General features: G+C 41.8%; 2 protein-coding genes and 1 long non-coding RNA gene across 3 annotated transcripts; 2 read left to right on the top strand and 1 right to left on the bottom strand.

Annotated features, from left to right (window-relative positions):
- Positions 1–2,749: 2,749 nt before the first annotated feature.
- On the top strand, positions 2,750–9,268 carry LOC121632722. Its single transcript, XR_006008957.1, has 3 exons — positions 2,750–2,762; positions 8,435–8,439; positions 9,126–9,268. It is a non-coding gene; the product is annotated as an uncharacterized LOC121632722 (long non-coding RNA).
- A 13,938-nt stretch (positions 9,269–23,206) lies between these two features.
- Positions 23,207–24,827, top strand: LOC121632558 (putative nuclease HARBI1). Its single transcript, XM_041974159.1, has 3 exons — positions 23,207–24,052; positions 24,131–24,501; positions 24,602–24,827. The coding sequence occupies exons 1-2, from the start codon at positions 23,380–23,382 to the stop codon at positions 24,496–24,498; spliced, it is 1,041 nt and encodes a 346-aa protein (XP_041830093.1). The 5' UTR covers positions 23,207–23,379; the 3' UTR covers positions 24,499–24,501; positions 24,602–24,827.
- LOC121632932 (myb-related transcription factor, partner of profilin-like) lies at positions 24,580–25,636 on the bottom strand. The gene is made up of 2 exons (XM_041974752.1): positions 25,149–25,636; positions 24,580–25,022 (listed from the first exon to the last, which is right to left on the bottom strand). Exons 1-2 carry the CDS (start codon positions 25,552–25,554, stop codon positions 24,580–24,582), a joined length of 849 nt encoding a protein of 282 aa, XP_041830686.1. The 5' UTR covers positions 25,555–25,636.
- Between the last annotated feature and the right edge of the window lie 383 nt (positions 25,637–26,019).

Here is a 26,019-nt window from a genome sequence, read left to right as displayed (position 1 = left end):
AGACATTGTGGAAGGTCCAGAGAGCCACTTGTGGCTCCAGAGCCACTGGTTGAACACCCCTGATTCAGTGTTTGTAAACCAAAATTTACTGCATTCTCTTTTTATAGCTGTAGGCCTTCTTTTAAAGGAAAGAGACATTTTGCACGTTACAATGCGATTAATTGCATTTCAAAATTTATATATATGTATATATATATATATATATATCCATATATGGTCCCACTAATACAAGATCTAATATCACTAGAAAAATACGATGTTTACATAGAAGCTTTAGGGGCAAGTGTGAAAGGAACTGTTTTGTATGTAGCTGCCGACAACCTAGCTGCTCATGCACTGGCAGGATTCCATGAGAGCTTTTCTGTTGATAAATTCTGCAGAGTCTGCATGGCAAGTAAAAGTGACATTCAAGAACAAGAACTACGCTCCGGTGCATTTGAGGTCAGAGACAAAGACAGGCATGATATACAAGTGCAGGAGGTTTTGGAAGACCAAGAACTTGGTAGAACATATGGTGTTAAAAAAGAGTGCCCTTTGACTGCAAAGCTGGAGTACTTCCATGTAAGGTTACTCCCCTGGCTTTCTGCATGATCTTCTGGAGGGCATAGTCCCGGTTGAGTTGTCTTTGTGCCTTTCAGATCTCATTTCCAAGGATATTTTAATTTAAAAACACTAAATCAGCTCATCAGGTGCTTTGCATACACCTTTACTGACAAAACTGACCAGCCACAGCCTATTACAAACGGCTTCTTCACAAAAGGCACAACTGGGGGAAATGCGCATTAAAACTGGTGTCTTATTAGACTTCTTCCATTTATTGTTGGTCAGTATGTTCCTCCAGGATAAAAGGCATGGGAAATTCTCATGCTTGTCAAAGACATTGTGGAGTTAGTAGTTGCCCCCAGGTTTACTGATGAGACACTTGACTTCATGGAGTGCAAGTTAGCAGAACATAGAGAACTACTGCGGTCTACATTCCCAGAGTTTAGATTACGACCAAAGCACCACTACATTGAGCATTATCCCCAACTTATTAAAGCATTTGGTTCACTCTGTGATGTCTGGACTATGCGCTTTGAGGGGAAACACAAATTTTTCAAAAATGTTATCCGTGATGCTCAGAACTACAAGAATGTAGCCCTTACATGTGCCACGAAGAACCAGAAAGCAGTTAGCTATCATTTGGACTCAAGTTTACTTTTCAAACCTCCAGTTGAGATGCAGAAGGTCACTACAGGCTCGATACCCTCTTTTCCTGAGAACATCCAAAGAGTTCTCAGTCAGAAAAACCACAAGCCAACAGCAGTTCTTGTAGCATCATCGATCTGTCTGGATGGAGTTCCATGCAAAGCAGATATGGTAGTCTTTGCTGGATCTTGCTCAGGCTTCCCAGAGTTTAGGCAGATCACACAGATTGTTGCAGTTCAAACAGAAATCATGTTTGTATGCAGAGTAATGAGTGCATGGTACCATGAGCACCTAAGGTCGTATGAAGTTTGCTACACTGATATAACGCCGACCCATTGTGTGGTCCTGCTGTCAGAGCTTAACGATGTTTTCCCCCTTTCAGCACACAGAATAGGTGGGAAACTAATGGTGACTCTAAAACGTTTCATTCTGTGCTGAACATTGTCTGTCTTTCTCTCCAGATGGCAGTGCAACAGAGAATGCTTATGGGAGTTATCATCAGTGAAGCAGACATAAGAAAGGTGGAACTGACGACAAAGCCTGACACAGCTTTTGATTGGCTCCCTTAGAGATGTGCTTCAAATAAGCTATAACTTTACCTTTTAAGGTCCTAACTTCGAGAATGAACTCTGCAATTTAACAGAGATATCAGAGCTGCCTGAGCGACCTACTGTTAGAATCATCCCATTGCTTTCTCTCGAAGAGGTGCCCATCCAACAGTCAAGAACGAAGAACTAAGTGACACGCCAAGCCAGGCCGACACCGAAATCCTCTGATACTCCCCTCAGGAAAGATAGCAGTGGCCAGAGGTATTTGATATGTATATACCAAAGTTCTCTGTTGATGTCGAATATCGACTGCGTCAAGCAAACCTGCTCCATCTCAGGGATGGAACACATCTTAATCCATCAAAGGAGCTCAAACACGACATCCTTGAGAGGCTCGCTGAGACCATATATGCCCTGAAAGCATACCCAACAAATACAGAACTTGAAGCTGTTGCTTTAACACTGGTGTGAGTACACCTATGTCTCAAAGAACAAGGATCGGTGTCCGGCTGGAGTGGTTGGAAAAACAGCTTGAAATTCCAGATGGGGAATTACAGAACTAAAATGGGTCAGCGGGGTCACCTTGATGTCACCGTGAACGGCGGTAAACATGGAAAGCGTTCTCCTTGTGAAGACCCACCAAACAAGAAAATCAGGAAGCCAAAGAGAGGTGAAGTCAGATTTTCCAGAGGGACAAGATGATGCTCGACAGCTCATGGTAGAAGAAATGAAGAAGAAAACTCCAAATGGAGCCCTGATCAAGCAAAAGATCTGACATTTGCTCTAAGAAGGAATGAAGTTGTGAAGGACAAGCCTGCCATCATCCAGATATGTCAGCGTTGGCCTACCTCTTTAGTGAAAACCAGGTGAGTCTATGTATTTGTTTCCTATGGTGTATTCTACGGAAAACCTTTGGTGACACTGGATTGAGAAAAGCTTGGCCAAGAATTTTTGTTGTCACTTCTGTGCAGACTGTTTATTGTTGCTTTAGCCAACAAATAGGGACAAATTGGAATTGAATTTATTGTACAGGTATGACATGAAATTAATCAAACTTGTCCATTTGTTAGCTAAAGGAATATTTGAGCATCTGCATAAAGATGATAACAGTAATAATTTGTGGCCACAAGTCTTTAAGGATTTTTATCCATTTTCACCAGAGTAGTACTCAACGTTGTATTAAAGAGTAAGAGTGCAGTCTGGGTTGATACATAAAAAATTACATCATTGTCAACTAACTTGAACATTAACATGTTTTTTTTACATATTTTAGGTGTGTCTGGAGTTCAGCAGAGTGGTTGACCATCACAGTCCCAGGCTCATGGAAATCTTTAAAGCAAAGAGAGGTCTCACAGGGCAGGTGCTGGCTGACATGCGACAAACAAAGGTTAGTTTATTTTCAATTCTATATTTATGACAGAAATCACATGTTAAAAAAATAAATACTGGTAATGTGATCTATGCTGTTTTTTTTATCTTAGAGAAGCATATCTGAAATTATGTTGAATTGGCTAAACTAAATTCTTGTAGTAATCACTTACCACCCATTACATTACCAAGGTTTCCAAGCTGATCTTTGAATGAAGCCTTCACATACCTACCTGTATGAATAATGGTAAACATTGGGTGTGCATGGGTTCCAGTATATAAATAGTATATGTGTACACACATAATGTTCAGGATGAAATATTGACCTATTCTAAATGTGTCATCTCCTGTCTCCTTCACTACACCAGGCTTCAGATGTGATGGAGGTCAGAAGCCTCGTCCTCAGGGGGCTTCCTGTTTTTCTCGGTGATGATCCATTCGCCTTTCTCTAGACCTGCTTTGTAAGGAACTTTGATTTTTTTTCCTTCTCCCATCCCACATTCTCCCATCCCATAGAAAACGTATTATTTTAAGGTTTGTTTACATTCATAGTTCATTTTTTAATGTTATGTTGTGATTGACAATCCTGAGGGATTTTCTGTAGCATTTACTGCCCTGGGCAGTGGGTGGACACAAACAGAGCAGACTTATCTGCTGTGTACACTGTGTAGCACTGTTTTCATACTGACGTGATCATACTGTGTTCCTTTTGTCAGGATACTGATGATGAGGAACGTCTGTACAGTGATGTTCCAGTGGGAGTCCTCGCACTTCGGTGGGAATCATCTTAGAGGTAAATATTGTGATCACTGCTGAGAATCTGCCCCAGGCCATGTACATTGTCTTTGGACTCACCTATGCACTGCATACTACCCAAAGTACATAAAGAACACTTTAGATTTTTTTTAACAGGTGCTTCTGAACTCAGGTAAGACAGAACTTAAGCCTTAACTTTAGGTCAACTTGCAATGTAAGGTCCAGAATCTCCTCTTCCCAAGTTGTCAAATGTTTTCATTTTTCTTTTTAATTAAAGCTCAAGTAGGTAACTTTTATAAAATAAATATGTTTTTTACATATTTGTTTGAGCTATCAATTGTCCTGACAGTATAACATGGAAGGAGAAAGAGAAGTGCAAATATTTTTTTCACAGATTATCTGTCTCATGTTATACTGTCAGGACAGTTCGTTGGTTCGTCCGTTCGTTGGTTCGTTCGTTGGTTCGTTCGTTGGTTCGTTCATTCGTTCATTCATTATCTACCGCTTAGTCCGTTATGTTATTGGCTAAAATTTAGAGCAACAACAAAAAAAAGTTACAATGATATAACACTTTTCATGTGTTTATTATAAACTTTATAATAAACACATGAAAACAATGGCTCTTTAGATCAGACCTTTCTGAGCTGAGTTTCTGTGTAAGATGAACCTTCTGTCAGGTTTATTTTCTGTTCAGCTGCTCCTTGACTTCCTCTCAGATATCAGGAGGTGAATAACGACCTTTTTTCATTTTTATGAGAAAAAAAAAAAACCTTTCAGTCATTTTCTTTAGACTAGAGATGTGACGTTCATGAACGAATCGATTCTTTTGAACGACTCTTTTAAATGAACGATGGGAACCGATTCACAACTGTGAGCCGTTCATTTGTGAGCCATTTTTTTTATACAAATTTTTGACACTGCCTTCATCAAATCAAATCAAATCAAACTTTATTTGTAAAGCACTTTTCATGCCATAGGCAACACAAAGTTCTTTACATGATTAAAAACATAAGAATAAAAACACTTTTACACAGCCACACGCACACACGCATACACACACACGCCAAGCCCACCCCCCCTTCCAGCTAAAAATGACTGAATGAATAAATAAATGAATAAATAAGTAAATAAGAAGTAGTACAGTTGAGTACAAAGGAAAATAAAATAATTAACATTTGTGACATCATAGAAGTCTGATGTCCAACACGCTCCGTTCATGTGAAGCATCTATGGACAGAGAGTTTTGTTTGGAAACAAATACTGTGAGTTCTATCCAAAATATTTACTAGAATTTGCACTGACTGCTCAGGTCTATCCTTTTTTAATCTATATTTTTCCTATATTTTTTTAATCTTGTAAAGTAGATTACATATTTTGATTGTTTGTCATTCTTATATATTGTGAAATTTTGTAAGCTATTGTGAGAACGAGCCAGTCTTTTGAATGGCTCTTTGAAAGGAACGGCTCCTCAAGATCCAGCTCCCTTCAAAGAGCCATAAATCCCATCTCTACTTTAGACCCAGTAGCCTTTGCAGGACTTGCAGTGTCGACCTTTCTTCGTTTGCTCTCTACAGAAAAGCCTGTTATCACTGATTTAGATATGAAAATGGATGCTGATCTAAAGCTGGATTAACATGTAAATGCAGTACTGATAGTACTTCACACTCAAAAGTAAAACCTGTTCTATCCAAACCTGTTCCAATCTTGAAAGTGTGATTAATGCATTTATTACTTTCCTTCTGGAATATCGCAACTCACTTTGCAAAGAAGCCAGAGCTCTTCACCCCAGTTCCAGCCTCTCTTCAGTGGCTTCCTGCCCATTTTCAAATCGATTTTTAAATTCTTTTATTTGTTTTTAAATCTTTTGATGCCCACGCATCCCCTCTCGCCTCCTCAGGTCAGCTGAGACATTGTTGGGTTTCCAGGGCAACAAAAGAAACTCTGAGGCGCTTTGTTTGTTCTGGGTCTTAAACTATGGAATGAACTTCCTCAGCACATCAGACAGGCTTCCTCAATTACTGTTTTTTAAATCTTGTTAAAAACACTTTTGCTCCCTGGCTTTCAACCCAGTGAGGTTATGGCAGTGATCTTTAGTTGTCTTTATTGTTATTAGCTCCTTTTAATCTGGTTTTAGTTGGTTTTATCTGTTTTTAAAGTTGTGCTTGTGTCTCTTTTTTAATTGTCCAGCACTTTGGTCAGCCATGTTGTTGTTTTAAAGTGCTCTATAACTAAAGATGGTATAGTAATGTCACATTTATTTCCATTCAGAGTTGCGTTCATTTTTCACCCATTGATACATTAATTTTCCATCATTTTAGTCTCATGATCTGATGACTGTGCCTGTCCTGAGAACATAATGTCAGCATGTTGAATGGGATTTACGTGCAGCTTTGTTTATAAAAATGTCTTGGAGTTTTCAGGGTTAGGGCGTAGTACATGCTGTACGTTAACACGTATCTTCCTGTTTGTCCTGTTGATGCTTTTGGTTCTGGTCCAGCTTTTTGTGGCTCTGTGTTGCAGTAGAAGTGAAGCTCCACATGAATGGGTCTCACACAAAGGCAGAACTTTGGTTGTGTCCCCTGATCCCTGAAGTCTTTGTGTTGTATTTCTGAGTCAATTTCATAGGTTTATTTATTTTCATCTAAGTTTATTAAAGGTCTGAAATATGATTTCCTTCCAGTAATATCACAGACAGTTGTTGTTTTTAGTGTCCGCCCAACCTCGTATATCCACCTCCACAAAAGGCCTGTCCTGCAGTGAGAGAAAATCTGCATATTAAACTACCAGAGAGAGATGCCAGACAACAACACCTTTTCCTCCCCTCGGAATGGAGTCTCAGATGTTATATCCACGGAAGGTTTCAGACACTTGGACGTAAGCATGTTGTTTTAGGGAATTCTGCAGAACATTAATAAAAACAACGGTGTCAAATTATTAAATTTTTAATCAGATTAGTCCCAACTTACAAATGAATTAATTATGATTAATCACCATGCCTGAAATATTCTTCTCTTTACTGTATTCCGTCAACAGAAAGAGCAAATGCTAACTTGGGGTTTTCTTAGATTTTTTTTACATTAGATGATCAGTCTAGTTGTAATAAAGATCTTAAGAACTTAAAAATATATATCTCATTTGTGCCCCCCTTTGCCTGACTACTCCCGCTGCCTGGCCCCATCAAAACTTTTCTAGACCTGCCCCTGCATAGCTGAAGTATAACTCTATTTATCTTCATAGATGTGTACTTGACTATCTAAGATTTTACAGATGTTTCACTAGCAAACCTCATTAATACTGAAAATTAATTTGAAATGAAGGCAAACAATATCTAACTGAAACAGGTGGCAGGTGTCCTTTTTCAGCTTCACGTGATGGTGACATGAATCCTGCTGACGAAAGTCTGTTTGACGCGAGTTTGATTGACGTGAGTTTGATTGACATGATACTGATTGACATGAGACTGATTGACATGAGACTGGTTGACGTGAGTCTGGTTGACTTAAGTCTGATTGACATGAGACTGGTTGACTTAAGTCTGATTGACATGAGACTGATTGACAGGAGACTGGTTGACTTAAGTCTGATTGACATGAGACTGGTTGACATGAGACTGATTGACATGAGACTGGTTGACAGGAGACTGGTTGACATGAGTCTGATTGACGTGAGTCTGATTGACGTGAGACTGATTGATGTGAGTCTGATTGACATGAGACTGGTTGACATGAGACTGATTGACGTGAGACTGGTTGACATGATACTGATTGACATGAGACTGGTTGACGTGAGTCTGGTTGACGTGAGTCTGATTGACATGAGACTGATTGACATGAGACTGGTTGACTTAAGTCTGATTGACATGAGACTGATTGACATGAGACTGGTTGACTTAAGTCTGATTGACATGAGACTGGTTGACATGAGACTGATTGACATGAGACTGGTTGACAGGAGACTGGTTGACATGAGTCTGATTGACGTGAGTCTGATTGACGTGAGACTGATTGATGTGAGTCTGATTGACGTGAGTGTGACGATGTGAACCACAAACGAGTTTCCTCCTTCTCAGCTGAACAATAAACAAACAACTAGAGAGAAAAGCCGATCAGCTGATTACCGACGGCTATCATGGTTCACAACAGGAGAGGAAGGGGGCAGAGGAGGCTGCTGCAGTCATGGAGACGAGCAAAACACCGATGTTTGTCCAAAACTACTGAAAGTTAAAAAAAAAAAAAAAAAAAGCAGGAAAAGTGTTGAACCTTCTCATGAGGAAACGTGTGCAGCCTATCCCCCCCCCCCCCCCCCCCCCCCCCCCCCCCCCACGGGTGTGCCAGTGCCAGTCATCTGTTTCCATCTTGCCTCTAACACCTCCATGTCTCGCAGTTATGATGGATGCTGCGCATGCATTACATGCATTAAATTAGTTAAAGGCTTAATGCAATGAATTGCTTAAATTAGTTACCACCATTAACACGTTATTTTTGACAGCTTTAATAAAAATATTAGCTTATATTTTAAAAAATGTGTGAAATTTAAACTTGTGCTCATTTTCTGGATATTCAGCCTGTGGACAGTTTTCGTCTGCAGCTGATGACCTCCACCATCACAGCTGGATGAATCTTTTCTTAATTTATCATCCTAATTCCTCCCTCCTCTTTCTCACTTTCCCATCTCCTCTTTGGCTCCTGATTCTTTGACCTCCTCAGCAACGAGCTGGCTGGATTGAACCCCGAATGGTGCTAACCAGATAAATGTTGATGCCAGCAGTGATGGATGGGGAGCCTCATCGCCTACCCAGCATGCACTGGCACAGCTCTGGAACACGACTCCTTTAATTATCATTCACAGCAGAGGGCTAAAGGGGAGATATCCGTCTCAGTCTGTTGGACTCACATGCAATTTAAGGGGAAGAAGTCTCCCCTCATCTCTTTTCAGGATCTCTCTTCCCTCATATTTTTTCCTTTTTAAGCTACACAATTTTACTAAATCTGAGAACTGTTGCACAAAAAGGTGTAGCAGTGACTAGAAGGACTAAATGATGCTAAATGACAACAGATATACAAAACAATAAAGAAAGTACAATCGATGATCCATGTGGGACAGAGCAGTCATGAAGAAAGCAAACACATAATGCAAAGAAAAAAAAAAAAAGAAAATTTATGACTTTGATGAGACTGAAAACCACAAACGTCAACAAAATGGCCAAAATACAGAAAACAGATAAAAAGAAACAAAGAAAATACATTTCTTGTCCAAAAGAAAAAGTCTCAAGATCTTGTGTTGATGGAGAGTCAGACCACCTCACAATCCTTCTCCAGCACACCCCAAAGATTCTCCATGGGGTTCAGGTCTGGACTCTGTGGTGGCTGATCCATGTGTGAAAATGATGTCTCCTGTTCCCTGAACAACTCTTTTACAGTCTGAGCTACAGTCTGGAATATGGCTGTGCCAGCAGGGAAGATGGAATAACCTGTTCATTCAGTGTATTCAGGTATCAGCTGACCTCATTATTCTTTGGACACGTAATGTTGCTGAACCTGGACTTGAACCTAGACCGGAACCTAGACCTGACCAACTGCAGCAACCCCAGATCATAGACTACCTCCACAGGCTTGTACAGCAGCACTAGACATGATGGCTGCATCACTTCATCCTCCTCTCTTCTTACCCTGAAGCTCCATCACTCTGGAACAGGGTAAACCTGGACTAATCAGACCACATGACTTAGTCTTCATGCTCCCTAGCAACCTGAAACCTTTTTCTCTGTTAGCCTCACTGATTAGTGGTTTTCTTATGGCTACACAGCTGTTCAGTCCCTTGAGTTCCTTCACATTGTTCATATAGAAATGTTCTTTCACTATTAACATGGTGTTGAGTTCTACCTGATTTTTCTTCCATCTGATTTCACCAAATGTTGAAGTGATTACTGATCACCATCATTCTGGATGTTTTTCTGACCACATTTCTTCCTGGAAGACGATGGTTCCCACCATCCTTACAGTTTTTAATAATGTGTTGGACAGTCCTGAACCAGTTTTAGTAGTTTCTGCTTCTTCTTACGTCTGTTCGCTTTCCGCCTGGCTCCTTGTCACACCAGGAACATTTCAGAGCAGAGCACCTCTGCTGCGGCTGGATTCTCCAGTTCAATTGATCAAGCGAGAATTACAATATTGTGCAATAGTTGGTTCACTCATGGGCATTTAAAGAGAACAATAAACCAGCAAAAGTTGTTTGGCCAGTTGGACCCAAGTCTCACATGCTTGCTCTTTATTTCTTTATAGTTGGGATGTGTGGTGTCATACAAAATGGTGTGATTTTCCACCTCCAAGATAAACTTCTCATCAACTATCATGTGAGACCATCTCTCCCCTGATGGCTTTGTGTCTGGCCACCTGCTATGACATAATGTTGATGTTTCAGAGTAAAACTTGATCCAAAGTCTGCACATAGTGTTTTATTTTTAAAATCGTCCGGATCCACTTTGCGTTTCATCGACTGACATCCTTCCTGAACAATCTGGTTGGCTGTAGATTGATGCGGTTTCCAAGCAGTAAGCAGCAAAAATGGAACATCTGTGTATTTTTAGAGGAGCAGAGCACCACGGCGGTTCAGGGAAGCTTCAGAAACGTTGCGTAACGCACCTGGTGGAAGCGTGTCATCATCATCAGACCACATCACCTGAGAGCGGCTTCTGCATTCGATGGAACAAGGGGGTTAAAGCCCATTTATGCTCGACACACACAGACAGACAGATAGTTTTGTCCATTTTCTGGGCCGGTTACATGCGTAATTTGGTCTGTTTTCAGAGAGCTTAGCAATCCATTGCTGGACTCAGAAGACGGATTAATACCACCAGAAATCACGGGGGCAGTGCTGAGCAGAATAGCTGATGTACGACCAGTGAAAGAAACAAGCCAGAGAAGAAGAAGAGGATCAGGTAGGGAACAAAAAAATGCAGAAGAAGAATGAAGACGAGGACAACAACTTCTCACATTGATTATTGTAATGCCCTTCCATAAGGTTTGCCCAAGAACAGGCTTCGAGGCCTGGAGATGGTGCAGAATGCTGCAGTCCGTCTCCCAACCTGAGCACACTACTCCTGTATTGACGTCTCTTCATCGGCTGCCCTGTCAGGTTTGAAGGTGCTGCTGCTCAATTATAAAGTTTTAAAAGGCACTGAACCATCCTATTTTGCTGACCCTGTGCAACCATATGTTCCTTTGCATGTTCTTCGCTTCCAGGGGACTTGTCTTTTAGACATTCCCAAGACAAGAAAAAAGAAAAAAAAGTTGGTAATCGTTTTTTTCCTTCCGGCATCCAACATTATGGAACAGTTTTCCTCAAGGCATCAGGCAGGCATGTTCTGTAGAAGTATTTAATGCAAAGCTGAAGACCCACTTGTTCACTTTGTTACTGGAGTCTTAATTTGTCTGATTTACTCTTGTTTTATGTCTTTTTAATTGCTATATACAGCACTTTGAAAGCGCTTTATAAATAAAGTTATTATTTCTCTTCAGGCTACACAAAGTCAGGCCGGGACTCACACACTCACTCAGGCCACCCCTAATCATATGCTACATGCATATGCTCACACTCACGCAAGTATACGGGCACATGGATGGACTATGTAGTCACCAAACTCATTATTCTAGAGCAACATTTTCCCTTCTTTACCCTCATCATGTCATTACCATGGAAACAGAAACACATCTTCAAACACTTTGTATGGAGTTGTCTAAAAGCTCAGACATCAGCATTTAACCAACAAGCAGTGACATTTACTGCCAGATAAACACACTGACACACTGATTAGGTTAATAGGTTCCCTTAACACCTTTTAACCCAGACCCTTAACACCTTTTAACATGATCCAAGGACAGATGTCCACAGCTGTGGACCTCTGTACAGACCAAGCAGCCAAAGTATGTCAGTTTAGCACAGCACATACTATTAATAGTTTATGTATACTAGGAAATCCCATACAGGGCCTACTTTATATCATTTATATGGAATGACCGGTAGCTTCATGTTTCAGCTGATAGCAGATAGAACTACAACACACCACAGCAACAATAATAGGAAGTAGTACCAGGGTCATTATTACAGCCACATAAAAAGAGTCATGAAGAATCTGAACTAGTGATCAACATGTAACGCTCACATTTAAACCTGCAGCTCGTCACCTGCCACCCCACCTGTATCTCACAGTATTAACCCGTCTGTTGCTGCTGCTGGTGGGACTGAACATACTAGAACCTGCCCCCATCCTCAGGTTTTTTTCCATTTACCATCACGTTCATCGTCCTCTCAGCTGTTCCGCCTCTGTGCGCTTTGCTCTTGTTAATTATTATTTTAGCCTAGTGACAGCTGACAAGAACAAATCGTTTAGTCTGTGGGTGGACGCCAGTAAACAGGAAGTCCAATCAGCTGCACCAGATTAGAGCATCGTGAATTCTATTTACTTATTTACTTTAGGCCACTGGGAATTGTCCCGCTCCCCCCGAGGGCCAGTCTGGGCCTGTTTCTATTAAATAATACTCATGGGAGAAAGCAACCATAAACATGCTTGGACTATATGCAAATTAAAAAATAAATAATAAAGATAGAAAGTATTTAAATTAAAATTTCACAATTATTCCAAAGAGACAGACTGAACACAAAAAACCCCTGAAACTTACCCCCCCAGTAGGGAAGAGATGATGACATGGAGTCTGTTCGGACCTGAAACTAACGGGGGCGTAACAATACATCGATCTACTTCGATATATCGATCATATGGTCTCTAATCCCCCTGAGTTCCCCGGACACGTTGTTTTCCATCTGTCTTTGCTATAATATATTATATTTAAATTGATTTAATATAAATACCTGAGCTTAGAAATAAAAATGTTCAATGATATTTTTGCTGCTTTTTGCAGTTTTTATATTAATGGAAATGACTGTGTTCACTTACCTGTGATATCGTTTCATATCAGTCGGTGGATCATAAATCAAACTGAATCGAAATCAGATCGTGACTGAATTTAAAATATCATCAAACATCGAATTGCTAGCCACTAAATCAATATATTGTATCTTAAACTGGTGATTTACACCCACGCTTCTGCTTGAACAAAGTGCATCTGAAAGAGAAATGCTTTCAAAAGTAACCAAATGTTATTTTTGTTTAAATAAATGTAGTATTAAATGCTTTCGGCTGCACTAATCTGGATTATTTTACCCTGAAAACTTTGGCTAGTGGAAAATTGGATTGGCTGGTAACCTCACAGATCTACAAGCTCATTTAGAGGCCTGTCTGTTACATAACTCACATTACTGAAATGTTCACAAATAATACAAGTATACCGAGATGGAAAAAAACAACAAGAAAAAGTAATGAAATAATAAACAACAGTCAACAGTGCAAACTATTGGTTGGCTCTAACTCACATTCTCTGGCATTTTGCCCCCAAAGCCCTCTGTAAGAAGAACATCAGTCTCGTCTCGCTGGTATCGAACCATACTGAGACTAGCTTTGGTATGTAAACTATCTGTATTTGGATCAATCCGCCCAGCATTAGTGAACGTTGAACTGAATGGAACATATTTGCAAATTAAGAACTTGGATGTGAGCTCAATCAGATTGTGTGACGTCTGCCCACATTTAGCCACCGCTACACCTACTTCACACTACGTTACCCACAATGCACGGCACACGCCAGCATAACAAACCAGGAATGCAACGCTGATGCAGAGAAGCTGCAGATGCAGCATGCACATCCAACACACGTCTGCTCATGATTATTTACAGGAATATTATGAACTGTCTAAAGATGAAATTGAACATTTCTGTGTAAATTATGTCCACATGTGTTAAAAAAAAAACATTAACTTCAACTTCTAATGAGTAAAGACGTGTGGAGTTAAAGCATCTGTCCAGTGAGAGAAAACATTTTTACATCTGGCAGCGTCTTTTTCTTGTTTTAAACAAAGGAAAAATCAAGTTGTAAACAGCTGTATAACAAACAAATGTTTCCTGCTTCAACACCTCTGATTCAAATTAAATGTCTCTTCTCAACAGCTTGTCAGCTAGTTCTGTCCAAACCTGACTTATATTAATCTGATTCAGGTTCTGCAGCAGGAAACATCCAAAACCTGCAGGACAGCGGCCCTGGAGGACTGACTTTAGACACCCCTGGTCTAGTTTACCTGATTTTATTAAGACACAACACTTTAATTTCTTTTCTTTCTCATCTTCAGCCTTTCAGTCTCTCTTCTATCATAAATAAACTGAACTTTGAACAAGTTCATGAGAAGCATGAAGCTGCACAACAAATGTGAACAGGTCTAAAGAGAGCGAGGAAGAGCTAAAAATATGAAGATTACCCAAAAGTTAAATCAAAGAGTAAAAAAAAAATAAATGATCACATGGGGACAGAATAGTTGCAGATAAAAAAAGAAAAACCCTGAAACAGAAAAATTAAAAAACTTTCTGCCTACATCCAGAAATTAAGCAGTTATTTTGGCGTCATTTTGCGTTTTTTTGTGTTGGATGACACAGGAAGCTGCCGGCGGCTCCAGTTCTGCCAGCATGGAACAGGCTAAATATCAAGCTCTAGTCAGAGGGCTCAGTGTCACATCTCCCCTCCCCTGCTTTATCTTCCCACCGATAAGGAGGCCATAAATGTCACGCTGGCAGTAAAAATGACGTCTAATCTCCATGACAACAGCTTCACGTCTCCATCCATCCCAGCCGGGTCTGCGCACGCTCTGATGAGCAGATGTTGTTTGTTTCACTTTCATACAAACAACAATAAATGATCATTAGGCCGTTCGTCACGACGTTGCTGAATCTCAGCAGGGGGGTGTTTCTCAAAGTCAAAGCGCCCGGAGGGGGGGTCTCCCTCCACATTTACCCACATCATTACCCACACAATCACCTCCAAATTAAACACAGCACGGGCGGCGTTCACCCTTCTTCCCGTCCTCATGTTGAAACTTCTCCTGACCCCCGCTGCTCTTTTGCTGATTAAACTCCCATTTGCTTTGGTTAATTAGTTCACGCCCCCTTTTAATCCAAACTCTAAAGAGTCGGAGCTCATCACAGGAGTTTAGCAATGAGCCAATAAGCTCCACGGGACTCTGCAGAATCATGGAAGAGCTGACATAAATCAGACAAGTGTGTGCAGGTTTCCACTCCAGACAAAAAACACCAGCTGTATTCCACAAATCAGCAAACCAAGCAGCGAATCAGCACAGACGAGCCAAAATCAAACATCCTGATCAGATTCTTCATGCTGGAGATGCTGGAACACCAAATGGTGGTTTTCTCGTATTCAAATTAGTTTTAAATCCATCCCAACTGAGCGGTCCGGGGCCTCCGGCCGACACTCAAACTTCCTTTATATGATTATATAGGCCACTGAAGCTGACCAATCAGAGCACATCAATGATCCATGCTTCTTGTGAGGCTTCAGTTTTAAAATGTCTTTATATCTAGTCTATTTTCATTTGCTTAGATAGAAACCAGATAATAAACAAAAATATACAAATCAATGTACGACATATACAAATCAACAGAGCAGAGAAGTGATTTAATTTAAATAAGGATGTGCAAAATCAAATGTAAGAAAAACAATATGCAAACCAAAACTAGAAGTTAAAAGTAGAATAAAAGGGCAGGTGGATAGAAGCAGCAGGTAGAGCCTGGTGTCTAAGCAGCTCTCCTGTCTGCCAGAGGTGACTTATTGATCAGCGTTATAGGGAGAAATTTGCTGTATCTGTCCGTACGCCAGCGGAGCGTCTCTGGTAGAGAAGGAGCTCCGCTGGCTGACCAGTGTGTGCTGGAGAGGATGCTCAGGGTTCTCCATGATGGAAACCAGTTTGTTCAGCACCCCCTCTCCACCACAGTTCCAGCCTTCCTTCTAAGTGTGTTCAGTCTGCTGGTGTTGCTGCTCCGATGCTGCTTCCCAGCACACACCAGCAAAGAAAAGCTCACTGGAGACGACAGGCTGATAAAAGATCTCCAACATGTTGCTGCAGACATTGAAGGATCTGAGCCGTCTCAAGAATCAGAGTCTGTGGCCTGTCAGGTATTCAGTAATCCAGGAGACCGTGGAGTCGTGGACCCCCATCCCCCTGCAGGTTGTCACCCAGCAGCAGTGGCTGGATGGGGTTAAAATCACCAGAGAAATCAAAGAATGTGTCTCTCACAGAGCAGCCACCACCATCCAGATGCAAATGGACTCTGCAGCAGTTAGATGACTGTGTCGTAAGCACTCAGATGGGGCTGGTGGGCAGACTGCAGAGGGTCCAGCAGATCCTTCACCTGCAGTCTTAGCTTGGCCAAGACCAGCCTTTCCAGCACCTTAATTAATGCGATGTGAGGGCCACTGGATGGTAGTCATTGAGGTTCGATGGTTTCAACTTCTTGGGGACAGGAACAAGCAGGACGTCTTCCAGAGAACTGGAACGCATTCATTTTATTTCCCAGTTCCCTGTTATGACTGCTTGCACAGCTGGCTTGTACGTCCGCTTCTTTACCCTGACTTTGGCTCCTCCACAGCTCCATCAGGAAGACCGGCCTCGCTCTGGGCAGCAGCACAGGCCTGTGCAGCATCAGCTGGTCGCGGGTGTAAACTATGCTTCCTTTGTAGAGCTCATGTCCCTCAGTCACCAGGAACGACAAGAGCAGTGCAGAGACCACGAGCAAAGTTTAAGCATCTGCTTTAAAAGCGCGTCGTTGGCTGGTGTAGAAAAACTAAAACGGAACTAAAACAACATAGAAAAACATGAAAAAAATCACGGGAAGCGGACTGCTGCTGGAGATTTAACCAGAACTAAGAGACCTGGACACATCACCAGTCATAAAATCTTTACACTGCTTTCCAGTCAGTCACAGAGTAGAATTTAAAATCCTACTGATCGTCTAGTAGAGGTCTCAGATCCAAAGGTTAGCTAGTCCAGACCAGAGTCTAAGCAGCCAACCTGTGATGCCACGAAGCAACATGAGATGAGTAACTTCACTGCCATCATAAACTTTACTTTAAGGCTGAATTTAGAAGCGAGTTGGGAAAATCGACAATGAATCTAAAATGTTGTAAAATTCAGATTGTGGTCTTTATTAATTTGTTTGTTTGTTGTGTTTTTTTCTTTTTGTTCATTTAAAGGTTTAATTAAAAATGAAAAAGGCACAAAACCAGGTTTTTTCATGAGTACTAACTAGTCAACATACAAACTGTTAATAAAATGCCAAATTAGGCTAAAATAGAAAGAAAGTGATAATAAATTAAGTGTGGCATGAAACATCTTCTGGCTATCATTATGATGAATGCATTGTGTGGAGATATCAATCAGCATAGCAGAAACAGCCCGATTATAAAGTTTGATTGTCAGGAAGAAGTAAAGCTTTATATAAAAAAAAAACCTGAAGACCAGAAGCTGCCTAAAATATTTTTCTGCTTTCACACTGATGCTTAACAAACAGCATGTTTAGAAAGGCTTTTTTATTTCGGATGTACACAACACCGAAGCTGATAAGGAATCTTTATTTCATGTTTAGCTAGGTCAGAGCAGCTGGGAAGTTGAGATCTGAGCTCCATCGATTTTCTCGGCTTTTTAATGAGCACCTGGAATAAAAACCGGCAGACACGCAGGTCTCTGCTGTTAAAGGCGGTTTAAGATGACGATAAATATTTAGAACCCTTAAGAGTCCTCCCGACAGTCTCCGTCACGTCTGATCATCTTTGCCACCTCGTGAACTTAATGATGTTTAAATAATAAAGTCAAGTGGTGGTGCTGGTGGTGGTGGTGGTGGTGGTGAGGAGGGTTCCCTCAGACCATTAGTGCCTCCCATCAGCTGTGTTTTTATCACTAATCCACTGAGAGTGGCTCAACAGCGTGACTCAGAGGTGTTTAGAATGTTTTTAAAAGCAGCAGCTGAGCACGTTGACTCCTTAAGAGTCTCTTATTAGGTCATACATTAACAACACACACACACACACACACACACACTCATGTTATAATGACGAGCCAAACCTCTCAGCTCACATGAAGCAGTTAATAATTTCTGCACACAAACACACATAAAAAATCCATTTTATTCCTCCTCGTGTTGTTTAAAGGCAGTCAGCTAACCATCATCACAGTCTGATGCAGCAGCGATGAAGCTGATGGCCGATCAGGAAAAGCTGAACCATTATCGTTAGCATGTAAGACAGAATATCAATCGTCCAGTTAGGAAGAAACACTGTGAATCAGTTTCAGCTGCTGTTGTACAAATGACGCAGACAACAGGTGGAAGTGAGTCAGAGAGAAAACAGCCCTATAAAGGAAGGATCCTGCAGGTGGAGGCCACTGACCAGTTCCCTGTCTTCATCCTGTCTGCTGATTTTTCTTATGTTACCACTAGAGGTAACATGAGGCATGTCTGCAGCTCATCCAGGATGGAACATCAAAGCTGTGTCTCCCAGCACAGTGTGGAGAGCAGGGAGGAGATACCAGTTTAAAGGCTAGTAGAGGGGTCGTAGGAGGACAACAACCCGACAGCTGGATCACTATCTCCTCCTTTGTGGAAGGAGGAACAGGAGCAGGACTGCCAGAGATGACCTCCAGCAGCCAATAATGTGCATGTTTCTGCTCAAACAGTCAGAAACGGACTCCATGAGGGCGGAAAGCGGGCCCCACGTCCACAAGTGCTCACAGCCCAACACCGTGCAGGCGGACCGGCCATCGGCTCCCTGTGATCTTCACGGTTGAGAACCGGTTCACATTGAGCACATGTGGCAGATGTGAGACAGTCTGAAGACACCGTGGAGAATGTTCTGCTGCCTGCAGCAATCCCAGCATGACCTCTGAGGAGGCAGGTCCTTGGAGGGCCACACAAACCTCCATGTGCTAGCCAGAGGTACCCTGGCTGCCATTAGGTACCAGGATGAGATCCTCAGACCCGTTGTCAGACCAAATGCTACTGCAGTGGGACCTGGTTCCTTCTGATGCAGGACAATGCTCAGCCTCGTGTGGCTGGAGTGAGTCAGCAGTTCTCACATGACGAATCGATGCTTTGAACTGGCCTGCTCGTTCACCGGACCTGAATCCAGTCCAGTACCTCTGGGACATCAGGTCTCGTTCCATCCTATACCGCCACGTCCACCACAGACTGTCCAGGGGTTGAATGATGTCCTGATCCAGGTCTGGGAGGAGGTCTCATCAGGAGTCCAGATGTTGTAAGGGGTGCATACAGGCAGGTGGAGGCCACGCCCACCACTGAACCCCATTCTGAATCATCTGGAAGAATTTCCACAGATGCTGGATCAGACTGGGAATCCAGACCTCCATGGATTCATGATCTTCTTTTAAATGAATCATTTTCCACTATGTAATGAAGTTTTTTAACTGGAATATTCATTCATTAAGATGTAAGATGTGTTGTTTAAGTCTTCTCTTTATTGTTTTGAGAACTATATATTTAGTCCAGTCTGCAGCTTGAAGGAAAATCACCTCAACTTTAAGTTTCCTGAAGTCAGAGTTGGAACAAAAATGTCTGATCAGGCCCGTTAAGGATTTATTTCACCGACATGTTAGAAAACAAGTTTTCCCCACTGCTGTAGTTGTGAGTGGAGTTGCGGTCGTCCCGTCAGACACAACCCATATGCTGCAAAACTGATCCGCTTATAGAGCAGATATTTAAGTCAGAGTCACCAGCACTCAGAGACGAAGTGATCAGAGCCGAGAGGAGGTGACCTGGTTCTGTCTACAAAGATACGGCAGGTAAAACAGACGAGGCTGGACAGGACCGAGTTGGAAACAAGTAAAAAGACTGTTTCCTCAGAAAGTTGGTGTAATAATTTTTTATTTATTATCCTCTGGAGCTTCTACTCAGGGAAAATTTATTATTAGCACGAAACAATATCTATTATCCCCAGTTTCTCAGGGGCGATGGTGTGTAGCTCTGTGGGGTAAATGTGATGGATAGCTACCCTTTAGATGATCTACAGACGTTTTTCAGGCATTTCTATCCCATCCAGGAGGTTTACAATCCAGCCACTAAATGTAGTTTTATTCAGAGACTCTATCTGGTAAATCCACCATGATCCATGATAACAGCATTATTTAAAAACATCACCATCACTACTATGTTGCTAAGAGACCTCTATTTAGACCTGTTCTGGTCCTCGACTGGACTGATTTATTAAACGGGAGAGTTTGGTTTAGGATGTAGTGGTGAGGAAGCTGAACCAGGATAAATTGTTATAGCTGAAGGGAGATTTATAAACCAGGATTTAAATGTCCTTGCTGATGCTGATGATGAGCAGATCAGCTTTTAAGATCAGCAAGGACAATAAACCATACCATACCATACCGTAAACATATTTTCAGCACAATTAGAGGAAGGGAGGAAGCATTAAATCATTTATCTTAGTAAAAAAGAACTAAATGAAGGCTGCTTCACCTCCAACACTGTTTACACATGTAACACTAATAAATAATCCAAATATTTCCATACATTTAAGAATTACTGATTAAAATAAATGAGAATCTGAATCCCTGAGTTGTTTGGTCTTGTTTTTATTTGTGCATCACAAATAATTAAAAATGGTCTAAAGATTCATTTAATTAACAGTAATCATGATTTTAGTTTAAATGTACTGGCTCACAGATGACTAATGGAAAAATTATTACACATTGCATTTAATGAGCTGAATGATAAAAGACGGAAGAAACACGATTAATGGCTAATGAAATTAATTAGATCATTTTAACTTAATATTGTTTTGTCCAACCAGCAGCTCTTAATTACGCTCATTCGTTTTTTACAGCTGCAGAAAAGTGAGAAAAATAAGCAGCTGGAAAATGACTGAGCTGATTATTTAATATCAATGTGATGATGAAACAAAACAAATATTCATTATTGGATTAAATCCATTTCAATCACTGTAATGTGAAGGCTGCAGATAAACAGCATAAATTAACCATTAATTTAAGATGTTCCTTATCAGAATATATATTCTCTGAAATGAAGCATCAGATGTATTGATGACAGAGACAAAGTGGAAAATCTTTGCAGGACTGAAAGCTTAACCAGCTGTCTCTGAAATCCATCTATTGATCCAAGTCTTCAGCCAGGAACAGGAGCAGCAATCACTGCACTATGGCAACTACTTCAACATCTGAAGACGTTACTCTTCTAAACAACGCTCCAGCTCCTACCAAACCAAGCTGGTACTGCAGTTTTAAAGCTCAGAGTCTTCTCACTTCACTCTAAGGATGTCATGATTACAGGTTTTCATGGTCCGATTATTATCAAAGGAAAATCATGACTATTATGTGTTAATTAAATTTACAACCATTTCACACACATAATTTCTATGGGCTTTGATTTTTCATACATTCATGTGCAATGCTTAGAGCAATATATATACAACTTGTAGCTCAGTGTTCCAACATCCACAAACAGCAGCTCCTATTACAGTTAGAGATTGAGGAGATATAACATGCTAATGCTACAGCAAGGGGGAGCCAGGATGATAGGTCAGAAGGGGGAGTTAACATCAGCTGCCCCCCAGAGATATCAAACACCGATGATAATTGAGATGAGTGAAAGAGCAGCTGACCTGAAGGATAAGATCATGGCTAAGATGAGAGCCTGTCAACCCGACACCGGCTAGCAAGAATGAGCAAAGTAGCACCAGAAAGTCTTCTAGCTGCTGTGAATGTAGCAATAACAACCATCCCTACTGCCACCATCACTGAAACCAATGAGCTGATATACAGCACAGCAGCAGTGATCCTCATCAATATGAAGGGTAAGAAGGAGGCACCATCGAGGAGGAGGTTGGAAGTCAAAATCAAGGCAACTCAGAGGGAAGTTAGTCAACTGTCAGAGGTACAGAAGGGTACAACCACAAAAAGGGTTTCCAAGAGGTACAGCCAGATGATCATACCTGAGGCCCTGGAACCTGCCAAACAAAGACTCCAAAATGGCTGCACCACTGAGGACATACACAAGAAACATGGAGGCCAGGAAAATAAACCAGCTGTTCTCCACTAACCCAGCTAAAGTGTGTTCCCAGTGGCAGGGTAGTACCATCCACGCTAACCCACCAAGGCTGGGGTCTGAACAATACTGGAAAAACATATGTGAGAAGGAGGCATCACATAACGGTGAAGCACAGTGGTTAAAAGAATCAGAATCAGAATCAGAAAGCCTTTATTGTCATTGTAAACCAGAGCATACAGCGAGATTAGGGGGTGCTACTCCTTATGGTATTTGCATCAGAATAAAAGAATATCAAAAATATTAAGAATAAGGGCAAAAGGAGGAAATAAATATAAATAAAATACTTAAAGTAGAATAAAAATATGGTAAGTACTAAAAACAGATATATACATATATTTACAATTTGAATGTACCACATTCAAATACCACATTGGACCACAGCTCCCCCCCTGGACAAAGTCCAGCTACCATCATGGTGGCAGATATCCAGCAAAGAATCTCAGGTAAGAACTGGTCAGCACCTGGCCCGAACATGATCCACACTTAGGCCCTGATCTATTAACGCTTTGCGTGTACTAAAACAGGTGCAGACGGCTTTGCTCCGCTAAAATCGGCCCAAGCTTATCTATCAAAGCCGCAAACATGGAACTGCGTCAGTTATCCTGGCAAAACTGCGCCGCTCTCCACTTTGCGTTTCTGAAGCTACTGCATATGCATTATGGGCGTTCCGGCCAGAAAGTGCACATTAGTGGGAGGAGACTATGCAAATAAATCTGGTTTGCGCAGCAGTGGGATTCATGTAGCCCGCAAATAGTTTGCGGTGTTTATGTTTGCTCTAAAAGTAGCGTTTCTGAAAAGCAGGTGCTAATTGGCACAACAGTATACGCGCAATGGCTGCAGTAATAATTTTAAGGAGGAGGCACAGACACCATGAAAGGCGACTAAGATAATGCATTTTTTTCTATTATATTAATATATTTAGAATGCCAGAGAAGAGGATTGTGGAGACGATCCAGCGTTGCAATATTAGAATTGCTGGATAAGTTTAAAGACTTTATCATGCCTGTCTTTTATTATTATTATTATTATTATTATTATTATTATTATTATTATTTCTTTATAGCTTTTAAACCTTTATTATTTCTTATTTGTTCCTTGCATGTTTTTATATGTACAATACCTTGGTTCCTAAAGGTTGTTGTTAGTGTGCCTTATAAATAAATTGAACTTGAATATGAAACTATATTGCAGCATTTCTGGTGACATTTAGATTTTTTTCCTCGACTTCCGCAATATTTTTATTTGTCTCCTTTATTTGTCTCAACTTCTATCGGATAAAAGTTAATTTTGCGTTTGCGGTTTCCTTGCTCTCCAGAACCTTACATGACAGAGCAAACAGCGCTGCTACATCTTCAATTAAATACTGCTGTTTGCGCAGTAGTGTGATCTATAAAGCCTGTAACGAATTTGCGGTAATTATCTGGGAGCATATAAATAGCGCATCTGAAAAGCAGGTGCTAAGTAGGCACAACAGCACGCACAATGGCTGCAGCAATACTCTTACGGAGAAGGCGCAGACACCAAAGGCGACGAAGAGAACGCATCTTCTCCGTTCGTATTAATATATTAGGAATGTCTGAGGAGAGGATTGTGGAGACCTATCGTCTATCCAGCATTGCAATAATAGAATTGCTGGATGAGTTGAGGGCTGATCTAGATTCTGTCACAAGGAGAGGTCAAGCCATCCCTTGTATGACAAAGCTGCTCGCAGTATTGCACTTTTTAGCATCTGGGTCATTTCAACGCACAGTTGCAAATAGTGCTGGGATATCGCAGAGTAGGCTTTCGAGCATCCTCTCTCAAGTTTTAAAAGCCATGTTAAGGAGGATGGGCAGGTATATTCATTTCCCATGCACACCAGAGGAATTGAATCACACTAAGATTGGCTTTCATGCCATGGCCGGCTTTCTCAAGGTAATTGGAGCGATAGATTGCACGCATGTGCAACTTGTCCCTCCTTCAGACAGAGAACATATTTATAGGAACCGTAAGCACACACATTCCATGAATATGCAAGTTGTGTGCGACTCGAAAGGAACCATTACAAATGTAGTGGCAAAATATCCAGGGTCAGTACATGATTCATTCATTCTGAGGAACAGTGTCATCTTCTCAAAGCTGAGAGATGGCGAATATGGAGATGGCTGGCTTTTGGGTAAGTGAATATAATGATTTCCCCTTGTACATTGTGTACATGGACATATCTGGTAACTGTTCATCCTCGGTTTTTAAGGTGATGGCGCATACCCCCTGCAGCCCTTCCTCCTGACACCGGTCCTCAATCCTGCCACTGCAGGGGAGAACCGGTATAATGCAGCTCACGTGCGCACAAGGAACATTGTGGAGCGCACCTTCGGCATCCTAAAGAGCAGATTTCGGTGTCTGGACCGCACGGGGGGGGCACTTTTGTATAGCCCAGAGAAGGTCTCCCAGATTGTTATTGTGTGTTGCATGCTCCACAACGTTGCAAAACGTCATGGGATGGAGCATGGTGCCATGGACGAGGAGAGACAGGAGACGGATGACAATCACGGGCCTCAACAGCCCGATGTTGCAGGACAGCAGACGCGTATCACCCTGATTCGAAATGTTTTTTCCTGAACGGTAAGAGTAAAGCATTTTTCATCTTTTAAATCAATAAAGAACAGCACACATGATTTAACAGAAGTTAATTTTATTTCTTTACAATTTTTCTCCTGCGCAGATTACGCACAGTGCGCACCGCACCTCCAGCCTGCGTCTCAATTGTTCTCTCTGTCCCCTGACCGGGCTCTGGCTGCTGCATTCTGGAGCCGCTGGAACTGACAGCTCTTGCAGCCCCTCGTCCACGACTCTTGTCAGAGAGTTAATGGCCGTTGTCAGCCCTGACACAGCACTGACCAGCTGCCGGGTGTGTACAGCAATTGCACGAGTGTCTCGCCGCAGCGAACGTGCCACGCCAGACACTGCGCGCACCTCTTGCGCAACAGCTGAGAGTCCATCTTTAAGGACTGCAGACTGTTTATTTAGCTGCAGCAGCAGCTCTTCATCCATGTCCTCAGAATGTTTTCGAGGCTCTGCTGCTGGTGGTCTTGCCTGGGCTTGATGGGAAGAATGAGGTGGCGACTGAACCCCTGGAACGAAATCTACAAACGGATATGTTTGAATTGTAAAAATCATTTAAGTTTGAGTGATGTCCAAAATGAGACGATCTTATTTTGACAATAAAAACCTTTGACATTATGTAAACTCGTTTATTTTTGTGCCCATACCTTGCTCTGCATCTTGCTCCAGCGTATCATACCCCGACACACCTGTTATCTGCTCTTCGCAGAAGGTGAGCTGAACCTGCTCTTCAACATTGGTCAGGGGAATCTCTTCTGATGGGCCCCCGCCGGTCTTATTTGCCGATCTTTTATTATGGGCTATTTTTTCTTTAGTTCTCCTCCTCAGATCGTGCCACCTCCTCTTCACTTCATCCGCAGTTCTTTTTGTTTGTCCCACTGCATTTACCTTTTTGCAGATGTCCTCCCATATTGCAGCCCTTCTGGTGATATTTAAATTCTTCCCCTCTAGCTCAGCTAGATTTTTGTTTGCCTCCTCCACTAATATTTCGACTTCAGTTGGCTCGAACTTCATTTTACGTTTTCGTCCACCTGGCTCTCCGGATCCCTCCATGACGAAGCAACAGCGCCGCTAAATCCTCATTTAAATACTGCTGTTTGCTCCGCAAATGATAACAGGAGCAGTCTTAATAGATCAGGCGCTAATCGTAGAAACATAACCAGAGCAAAACTGCGCAGCAAATGTTAAATAGCGCAGCAGTTTTGCCCTCGTCATAACTCAGCCCCTTAGTGTTTAAAGACACTAACTTCGCTCCATGAGCACCTAGTGGCACAAATTAATCAACTGCTGAGGGATGGGACCCACCCTGATGACTGACCAAGTCACGGACAGTCCTGATACTAAAGATCCTTAAAAGGGAACAGTCCCATCCAACTATCGGCATGAAACTTGTCTCTCTACAACATGGAAGCTCCTGTCAGGTATCATAGCGGCTTACCATGTTCCATACTGATCCGACAGAGACACAGGAAGGCATTGGTAAAGGTACCAGAGGAGCCAAACACCAGCTGCTGGTTA

The sequence above is a fragment of the Melanotaenia boesemani genome, chromosome 21 (assembly GCF_017639745.1).
Source record: "Melanotaenia boesemani isolate fMelBoe1 chromosome 21, fMelBoe1.pri, whole genome shotgun sequence".
In the NCBI taxonomy this organism is placed as follows: Eukaryota; Metazoa; Chordata; class Actinopteri; order Atheriniformes; family Melanotaeniidae; genus Melanotaenia; species Melanotaenia boesemani.
This window is presented reverse-complemented; position numbering and strand designations above follow the sequence as displayed.